The 10,551-nt window shown below is 37.6% G+C and overlaps 2 protein-coding genes across 3 annotated transcripts; both read right to left on the bottom strand.

The window, feature by feature from the left end:
* Positions 1 to 657: 657 nt before the first annotated feature.
* On the bottom strand, positions 658 to 1,550 carry LOC130464013 (uncharacterized). 2 transcript variants are annotated; one of them, XM_056833352.1, is made up of 3 exons: positions 1,361 to 1,550; positions 1,188 to 1,250; positions 658 to 964 (listed from the first exon to the last, which is right to left on the bottom strand). In XM_056833352.1, exons 1-3 carry the CDS (start codon positions 1,533 to 1,535, stop codon positions 951 to 953), a joined length of 252 nt encoding a protein of 83 aa, XP_056689330.1. In that variant the 5' UTR covers positions 1,536 to 1,550; the 3' UTR covers positions 658 to 950. The 2 variants fall into 2 exon arrangements, with proteins under 2 accessions (XP_056689330.1, XP_056689329.1); XM_056833351.1 differs by having other exon boundaries at positions 806 to 964; positions 1,138 to 1,250.
* Positions 1,551 to 7,520: 5,970 nt separating this feature from the next.
* LOC110779146 (chaperone protein dnaJ 11, chloroplastic) lies at positions 7,521 to 8,394 on the bottom strand. Its single transcript, XM_021983674.2, has one exon. The coding sequence runs from the start codon at positions 8,291 to 8,293 to the stop codon at positions 7,739 to 7,741; it is 555 nt and encodes a 184-aa protein (XP_021839366.1). The 5' UTR covers positions 8,294 to 8,394; the 3' UTR covers positions 7,521 to 7,738.
* Positions 8,395 to 10,551: the final 2,157 nt, after the last annotated feature.

Raw genomic sequence — 10,551 nt, 5'->3', positions numbered from 1 at the left:
TGTTGACTGGACATCATTAACCTTAAATCCATGGTAACAAGCATCAAGGACATGATCCAGCCTGCCGGTCAACAACTCAATAAGGCCTTCAGTTTACTACACCGTCGTCATTCCATTTGTTTACAGACATAACATTATAAAAGAACATTAATTCAGAAAGCCATGAGATGACAGCCAGGAATACAAGACATGTGATGGAAATTGGAAAGCAGTATATGTATATACAAGCAAAAAAAATGCATCAACCTATTTTCTGAAATTAAACAATTAGTAGAATACCTCTGTAATTCCACATTGAGCATGGCTGTGATCCTGAAATAAACCATACTGATCATGACTTCATAACTCAGCTTTAGATTCTGCAGGACTTGGATATATAGCTGCAAAATAAAACCATCTGTCTTAAAGATCGTACACTTTGGTTGCTTTGTGCTTTTGATTCAAATAGCTCCCAAGCCAAATGCAAAACTCATATATAAAAAGGTGGGAACTGGAAATCAGGACTTGTGTCTGAAAATGTTAAAAAAAATTCAACAAGCAAGCATCTTAGAAAAAATAGAACGAGGGCAGCTGTTGTTGAAACTAGCCTTAACGGAGTTCACACAACAAACTGTGATATAATTACTCTATGTCAATCATAACAATGCAAAACTAGAGCTGAGTACAGAAAACATGAGACAAAGACATCTGGGCAACTGCAAGGTACATAGCAAGACAAAAGGAAAAAAAACAAGCTGAACACAAGACCATCAGGTAGAAAAAAGATTGAACAACTGATGAGATGTGACTAACAGCAATAGAAAAATGACGAATAAGGAAGTTAAAAGTAGTTGGTTGGGAATGTCGAGTCAATTGAAATTTGAGCACCTGAATTTGCAACTGTAGGGTCAAGTCCAAGGGCAGCAGGGACTTCCATGGCTGCTCTGAAGTTCTGAACACTGAGTGCAGTGTTAAATATGGCAATCTGACAATTACCAGAAAATGGTTAAGAAATGAAAAACTGAGGAATAAGAGACAGTGTTAAACATAGCAATCTGACAATTACCGGAAAAATGGTTAAGAAATGGGAAACTGAGGTACGAGAAAATCAGGAAGTAATAAAAATAAGATAGCAGACCAAAGAAAATATGCCAATACCGGCCTCCGTTCTGTTTCATATGTGCTGAGAAGTGTGGTTGGAGCAATACCGTTGACAACTGCAGCCAGCTTCCAAGCAAGATTTTGAGCATCCTGAATCCCAGTATTCATGCCTACACACAGCATGAAAAAGTAGTACATTACTACAAGGCACAGTTGCGATACATAAATGTGCCTCACATCTCAACTCAAGAAACTAGTAAATTAGTAGATTTGCTCATACCAAATCCACCGGCTGGAGGAAAACGATGAGCGGCATCACCAGCTAGAAAAACTTGGTTTTCAAAGGACAAAAACTTCTCAGCAACTTCAGCATGCATTACCCAAGGCTTAATATCGAGTATAGCTATATCTTCAAGCTCATGACCAACCAATTTAAAAATCAAATCCTCACACATCTGGTGGGGGAAAACATCCAAAACATCCAAACCATAAATATCAAACCCTAATTTGTAAATTCATCCAATATTAGAAGATTAGCCTAAATTCTCTGCATAATCAACTCATTATGCTCAACTAATTGAAGAGAAACTGAATTTTAAGACCAAGCAAAACAAGAATCAATTATAAACTAACCTTGATATATTGCGTCACTGTGTGAAACAGAGTCAACCGAGATAGGCAAGACGAAGGTCGGCGGCGACTGTTATGGAAGAGGAGGCGAGGAAGGTGGTGGTGGTGGTGGAGCCGCGCGGTGAAGAGGAGGTGAGGAGCGGTGAGGAGCGCGCGGTGAGGAGCGGTGGAAGGTTCTTGCTTCGAATACAGATTTGGGGATTGTGTGTTATCTGTCTGGCGGTGTGTTTCAGTTGATTTAAAATTTTGTGAATATCTATTGAAGCGAACAACAGGAAGCCCGCCCCTTTAGAATACTACCTATTGAGGCGGGCAACTTAAAGCCCCCTTCAACAGGTTCTGTAGAAGCGAACATAACAAAAGCCCGCCCCAACCACATGCTTAAACTTTTGACCCGCGTTGACTAAGGGGTTATTGAGGCTCACTTATATATGCCCCCCTCAACAAGGGGGCTACAACAGGGGTTTTTTCCACTAGTGTATGAAGAAGATTGACATTTATGCATATGTGAGAATAAGAGTAAGTTACTCCAATGACTAAGAGACAAAAGTTTGAGATTGAAAGTTTATCAGACAACTAAGGAAAGGAAAATTTTAGTTGCCTATAGTAAGTGCGCGAATATATTTCAAAGAGGATATATGATAGACCCCTTTAGAGTGAACAAGATTTTAGGTTTCACCCTATCATTATGTCGTGAGATGAGTTAATTCAGAGTAATCATTTGAAGAACGATATCATAAAGAAATCACTTGAGAACCCCGATATTATGTGCAAAGAAACGATAATGTATGAGTATTATAGAGGATCAAGATAAGTTACCATTGTGCGTCATATATCTGGTATCAATGGAATTGGTACAAAAGTATTTTTGAAGGTTCGTTGAGCTGTTAAAATATACTAAAGGTTGTAAACCAAATACCATAAAGTTAGCTGAAATTATTTTGGGATTATCAATTGCATGGGAGGTCTTGACGAATCACAATTAAGACCCACGCTTTGATACATTTAGTAAACCTGCCTATGGATAGTTTAAGAATTATGGAGAACCATAAGAAACAAATTTGAGGAAAATACAGGAGTTCGTAAAGTTTTGAAATATGTCAAGTTGGCAAGAAAGTAGTTTTGAAGGCTATGAAATGGCAATCTAGAGTGAACAACCTAGGCTAATCTATGCTAAAGTATATATCTATAGTATATTTTGAGTATATGTAGAAATCTCAACCAGACTATGTTCAAGGATCGAGTCACGTAATTTGGGCTGAGCCCTCCATTGTTGAAAGAATTTGACTTAGGAGAGAAAATGTTGAATACCATTGTTTTGAAGTGAAATCAAAGAAACGCATGCGAAATGACTAAAAGATTATTAAGATGCCGATATTGAGGAAGCTAAGAAGTAATACAGAAATGTTATGCACCCAACATGAGTTATGATAAAAGACCCATTTGAGTTGACACATGAATAAGATCTTGAGGATTTTACCAAAATAAGTTATCAAGAATTAATATGTCAATAAGGTTGATGATATCAATGAATGTTAGAAATTCGAAATAATTATGAATGATTGAGGAATGCAATGGAATTGAGATAAGTAAATCAACATATGACATGTCTATAGGATCAGGTAATCTGAACTAAGTTTTCTGGGAGCTAGATTGTTTCAAATAAAGGCACGCTCGATGGCTTAGCATTATCCGCAAAATTTGAGGTCTTTCGACTTAAGAATATAAAGGATGAGTACAAAGTCATATGTCTAACGATGTATTCTAGTCACATGATTGGACTCGAACCCCTACAACGAACGTAGTCAACAAAGTTATTTAGCGTAAAAGAAAAGATCAAAGTTCGAAATCAAAACGAATCAAGTAATGAAGGTCAACGACAAGATTCTTGCAGCAAAGGGACCAATAGCAAATGAAAGCGAAATATCTTCAAATAGTCGCCTAAGAACGATATGATGTACGAATCACTATGATTTATGTGAATGTGTAATGTATCAAACATGCTTATGCGTGAGATCAAATGATTGGTTATGACATGCATGTTTTTAATGAATGGCAAATAGAGCGATTAAGTATGAATTGTATGATTTCTAAGAATGGCAAGTTCAATTGAGCTCCAGTTCGAGGACGAAACTTTTTCTAAGGGGGTGAGAGTGTAATACCCCTAAATTTTTAAACTTGATTTATTAGAATTAAAAATATTTATTAGCTTGATTTCGTTTTAAATAATTACGAATAATCGAATTTCGTTATTTTAAATGTTTTTAAGATTTATTTTAAACGATAAATTTATAAACGAAAATTTATTTATTTTTCGTTAACGATAATTTTTATAAGGAATTATTTTAATTAAACATTTCTACTTTTTAGTAATTTCCAAAAATAGCAACAATTTCTGAATTTTAGTCCAACCATGTGAAATTACTAAAATACCCCTCAAGAGAAAAAAAATCAGTTTTTGCTCCTCTTCCCTTGCTCTCCACGTACAAAGCAGGAAGTCAAGGCTTCCTTCCTTCCCTCAATTCAGTCCAAATTCAGATACTTGGACCCCAAGCGCCTTTCCTTGTTCTTCACTCTTCCTATATACAAATTTCATTTCCATTTCAGGAAATTCAACATCAAAAACCAAAACCAAAAACCAATTTTTCTCCTTTTCATCTTCTCTGATTCGAGCAACCACCACCAACGACCACTGTATCCACCGCCGTTCACCACCCTTAACACCACCCATCAAGCACCGCCTGCAACCACCCTGACCACCTTCCACAACCGCATGCACCACCCTTGCCTCCCTTTCTCTTCGCGCATCCCCTGCCTCCCTCCTCCTTCCCCTGCCTCACTGCACTACACCCGCAACCACCAACGCAGCACCACCACCTCCAGCCACCACTACCACCTTCGCCTAACCTCGCTACAACCACCCTGCATCGTCCGACCGCCCAGAACCACCGCAAAACACCACACCAAACTCCCCTGTCTTCGCCCACCTCGTGTCCCGTTTTCTCTTCCCTTCGTTGTTCCGCCGCCGCAAACAAACCACCTATCACCGGCGCATCACCACGTCACCGAGCCGCCCAGCCAGCCGCCACCCTCTTCCTCCCCCTCTTCCCCCTTCGTGTTTCCCCCGTTTCCTCCTCTCCCTCCTCCCTGTTCGTGTTCCCTAATTCCAGAAAACCAAAACCCAAAAATTCAGAATTTTAAACTTTGGTTTTAATCCTCCTCAAACCCAATTTCAGATTGGGCCAACTTTCAATTTGGGCTTTTTGGGTGAGTTAAGGTTGATTTATAATTTTCAGATTTTAATTTATCAATACTTATGATTAATAATTTTATAAATGATTATTTACTAATAAAATTATTTTTTATTTTTCAGGTTTTATATTCAATTTTTATGAGAATAAGATTCTAGTTTTATTTATCAAAATGGAATTTAAATAATATTTTTATGAAAATCGATTTATAAAATATATATATATATATATATGTATCTTGATCAAAAATTCGATAAATTTACGATTTTATATAATATTGATTTCTAAATTATTTATCGATTTAGTACTAATTCAATAATTTATTATTTTGAAAGAAATTGGAATCGGAGCTCAGGACAAACGAACCAAGGAAAATCCTTAGCAAAATCGTGGAAGTGAGGTAACGGCTATTGCTAGTACCCGCAATCCCCTTATAAATATGATTTATGAAATTATGACGTTATGATTGAATTTATGAAATATTTTGATGTGTTTTATGGATTGTGGGATGAAATATGATTTGATTGAATTATTTCTTATAATATGATTTGATTGAGTTTTCTCATAAAATGATGGTTATGAAAAGCTATGAAAGAAATGATATTTTATTGATCCCATGATCTAAATGATGTTTTATGATCTAAAAGAGTTATGTTATTTCAAATGAAATACAAAAGCCAAGGCTTAGTAAAATCACATAAAACATGATAAATGAAAGTGAAAGACCTGGTTTGTCTGGCAGTATATAAACTACTATCTTCCTATCTATCGGTCATGCATGTACCACGGACACATGTCCACCCATGGATTACGAGCCCAGGCTCCCATGGTTTATGAGCCCAGGCTCAGGGCCCAGGCCCCATGTTACAGTTCGATGATGAGCCCAGGCCCAATGGAGAATTCCTTCACGATTCGTACTTGCCGACAACTAGCATGTTAATCAAAAAGTTATGAATGAATTAAATATGATGTTTTTATTTAATGTTTTACTTATTCTATTCTACCTGTGTTATTAAATAAAATGAATTGAAATGAATTTACGTTGCTAGGATAGTCGTTACTGAGTCTTCGGCTCACCGTTTTTGTTTTCTGTTTTAGGTACTGATGGGAACGATGGAAACGAGTAGTGGCGAGGATTTCGCTTTAATATTATTCACCTAGTTTATGCTTAATGCTTTAATAGTTTAATTAAAGACTTTTAGTAAGTTATGTACTTTAATTTTGGGAATATAAAGGATTATTATATTAATTTGGATTTTTAATGGCTTAGAATATGATGGTTGCCTTGTAATTCCCAAGAGGGAGTTACGACAGGTAATGTCCCGGCCAAATTAGGTTAATTCCGCTTCTAATTATGATTTAATATTTGAATTAGAGGTCGGGGCGTTATTGCAGGTCTTCCATGATACTGTACCTCCCCATAGACGGCGAAGATGATGATGTGTCACCCTTTCTACATAGGTATCAGGTATTCGCTGGCACGATCTTCTACAACCTGCAAAATAAGAATATTTTCGTAGGAATATTCCATCTGATGTCTAAGTAAGTATTTAATAGAGAGAGAAATTGTGTTGTAGAGAGAAGGTAAAGTAGAATAGTTTAAGGTAAGTGAGAATGAATTGATTGCCTTTAACCTTGGGATTTGGACTACTTATAGGGCTGAGGTTTATGGATTTGTTCTTAAACCCTAGCTATCTAATTGGTTGATGCCTTTAGATGAGGACATGTGTCCTTATAGGATTTGGATGGAGGTCTTAGTATATGCCTCTTATTAGACTTTCCTTAGTCGGGCCTATCAAAACTATAAGAGGCCCAACTACTATTCTTGTGTTGCATGGCCTGATCCTGATGAGGAGGTCTTGACACCTAAGCAGCGTCACTGCCATGTGTCTTTCTGTGATACGTCGGGAGTAAAGGAGTACTTTGTGCCACATCACATTTCATTTGATTAAGATCAAAAGTTGGAAATACAATGAAGATGTGGCGAACTTACCAAATTACGGAGTACTCCGCTCCGTATGATGAACATGGAGGACGGTCATATTATGTACTAAAAAAATATTATGTGTGCATTATTGCCATATCATTGATAGAGACTTAGTGATAAGGGAAGACGTGTTGCGGTATTGTCGTCTACACCATTAGTAGTCGGTGTCAAGAAAAACAAGGCATATAGCCGACTACTTCAATTTGAATCCTAGCCGGTGTTAGCATGCCTAGAACTTTGGCAATGGTCGGGCAGCTTGGGCTGGCATGTCGCATGACATGACACGATATGGTCAGATAAAGAAAAAACACGACACTATATAGACATGGAAGAAACAATGACGTGGGTGATAGAGTATAAAATTAATCTTGGGGCTTCAACCATCGGTTTAAGCTTTTGCTTGGGAGTGGTACTCAAGAATTTCAAAATCTCAATAAAAATTAATACTGTAAATATTATCGACGGATTACCATAATACGGAGTAATTAAAGTGTTGGGAGTGGTACTCAAGACTTTCAAATCTCGTCTATGGCAATACATGTACTTGAATTATACGGACTGCTTGATGAAAATGAGATTAGAAATTGCCATTTTTGTCTATATTTTATAGGAGTAATAATGAGGTAAAAACATATCCTCCCCATAGTAACAACATTTTGGCCGACACTTTAATTACAATCTACACCTAAATTAAGCAGAGTAACATCTAATTTATCCACATCGATCTACTACTATAATACTTTCTTTTTTGTAATTTGCAATTTATACATAGTAATCTCTTAATTAAGTTCTACCAGCACTGATCAGTCTCCCATGTACGGCGAGTATAACCGGAGAAACCCGAACACGAAGTCGTACCGCCACCGTATTTGGTGGCTCCACTAGTATAATAAACAGGTGAGTAACTCAAACGACGGCCTTGAAGCCACATCGTCCGATCATAATCCGCCCTCTTTTTAGGATCAGACAACGTAGCATATGCCTCGTGAACCTTAATAAATTCATCGGCCGATGATGACCCGATAGCTTTAACACCGTTAGACGCCACAATAGCAACATCAGGGTGAAGAACCCTAGCCAATTTCCTATACGCGGCTTTGATTTCCTTACCGGAGGCCCCAGCCTGGATCCCCAAAACCTCGTAAAATGAAGACTGTTGAAGCGAAGTAGTCGAGGCGACGCCTACAGAAGAGGTGGCGGTGGAGTACACGGCGGAGACTGTGGGGAAGGATCGTCGGAAAGAGATGTGAGATGGTGCCGCGGAGGAGTGATTGGTTGTGTGGTGGAGGGGGTTTGCAGTGACGGAGGAGAGGGAATTGAATGAGGGTGATGTAAATGATGCCATTGTTTTAGTTTGCTGTTCAATTGTTGATCAAGAAATTGATTTTGTGAGTTTGTAATGTGGTTGAGTGGTTTGTGTTGAGTGCTGAAAGTTCGGAGAAATGAGGGGTTTATATAGAAAGGGGAAAGAAGGGAAACAAAATGGTTGAGAATCCTGAGATTGGATCCAGATTGGAGGGAAGTGGGGCCCATGGTGTATAAATCAAGAGGTTAATGTTGGGTTTATCCATGGGTGGAGGAGAGAGAGACCGTGTGCTGAGTCAGGAAAGTGTCGGTATCTATGGACTTTATTAATCGTAGTGTGCCACTGCATTGAGGAAAATATCGGCGCCTTGTTCTAGATGTAAATTTTCAATTATCCATTGTTTTAATTTTCTCTCTTCTGTCAAGTTGTGAGTTGTCCAGGAGTCATGGACTCATGTGTAGGGGTGAGCAAAACCGAAAATCTGATTTTTAATACCTTGCGAATAAGCTATTTTTTTTCTTTTTCTTCTTCTTCTTCTAATAATCGTCATAAATTCGTAGTAAATTAACTATACTTTTAATATCCAAAAATCATGTACACGCTAATTGTAAGTTTTAGTATGCAAGAGTTTATCTTGCATAAAGTTTCTTTTTCTTTGGTAATTTCAACATTATTAATCACAAATCATATAACACGTACTCCCTCCGTATTTATTTAAGAGATACACTTGGCCGGGCACGGGAATTAAGAAAAAGAATTGAATGAAATAAAGTAATAAAACAAGTGGGGTTGAGTAGATATTTTAATAAGAAAAATATGTGGGGACCATGTCATTTTAGGGAGTAAGGGGTGGGAGTGGGGTGTAGATATATTATTTAATTAGATGGTGGATTTGATAAGTTACTAAAAATGGCAAGTGTATCTCTTAAATAAATACGGCCAGAAAATACAAGTGTATCTCTTAAATAAATACAGAGGGAGTAATATTATAATATAATCAAATAACTAAATTCGCTAAATTTCTTAGTATTGTATCTTATAGACTTATATTTTAGTTAATTTTTTTATGTCATAGGGAGTACGTAACTTTCTATGTTTTTTTGACAAGTAAGAGAGGAAAACTTTCTATGTTGTTATTTATCTCCAAACTTTTTTTTTTTTCAAAATTGCAAAATTCGGATCGGATCCGGTTATCCGAAACTTAAAAATCGTGATTCATATCCGATCCGATTTTTTCTCAAAAATTAAGATCTGGTATCCAATCTGAATTTATCGGATCGGATATCCAAAAATTCAAATATTTCAACCGGGTAGCAGATCGAAAATATGGATATCCATTTATTCTAATTTTGTTGCTCACCCCTACTCATGGGTTTCGAGTCGAGGTAGGGAGTAGGGACTTTGTTTCAAGTTACTCCCACCTTAGCACCGTCCCTAAAACATTTTCTCGTTTGTATTTAAAAGACCCTCCTATATTTTGCCTGTATTTTATGATATAATAACTTTTTAGAAATTTATTATTATGCGGCATAAATTTAAAAACAAATATATTATTATTTTCTATACATAAACATTAAAAAAATATAGAGACCTTTTAGGACAAAAAAGGTTTGGTAGAAAAATTTTACACTATTGTATGGGTGTGCTATCAGCTGGCAGATAGCACTTTTACTTGCCAGGCTAAAAGAGTACCAAAACTCACAATCGACCCAGTAGCTACTGATTACTACTACCATCCAGCCGAGAGAAAGCCCATGTCCATCAGCGATAAAGTCAACGGGTCGCTATCCAAAGGGTAGGCCCCGATAAATCCGTACACCCGACCCGCTACTATATATATGGGTCGCATTTATTGTAAAAGGTACGTAATCCCAATCATTTCATTAAGCCTAAAAACATATATCTCATCATCTCTGACTTTAGCATCGGAGGGGGGATCCTGGAATCACCTCCGAGGCTAGTTTTACCTTTGTCTTATGTGCAGGATCGTATCACGAACTTGAAGTTACCCTATCAACTCGGCCTCTCCAATCGTTCTTTTCCCATACCGGAACAATTGGCGCTAGAAGGAGGGGACCTCCCAACCTTATGAAAACAGGCACCATGGATACCTCTGCAACCAGTCATAAAAAACCCAAGAAAAACACCAGCATTTCCCAAGCGGTGGCGACCACCCCCACTGCTACAAATACCCAGCTTGGTCAAGTTGGCCAAGTCACTCCCATACCCAACACAATAACCAACCCTGCTCCCAAAACACTCAAGTCCCAAATAAGCATTCCCCCAGGATTTGAAGA

This window comes from Spinacia oleracea, chromosome 6 (assembly GCF_020520425.1).
Source record: "Spinacia oleracea cultivar Varoflay chromosome 6, BTI_SOV_V1, whole genome shotgun sequence".
NCBI lineage: Eukaryota > Viridiplantae > Streptophyta > Magnoliopsida > Caryophyllales > Amaranthaceae > Spinacia > Spinacia oleracea.
The sequence above is the reverse complement of the archived record's forward strand: the minus strand, read 5'-3'. Positions and strand labels throughout refer to the sequence as shown.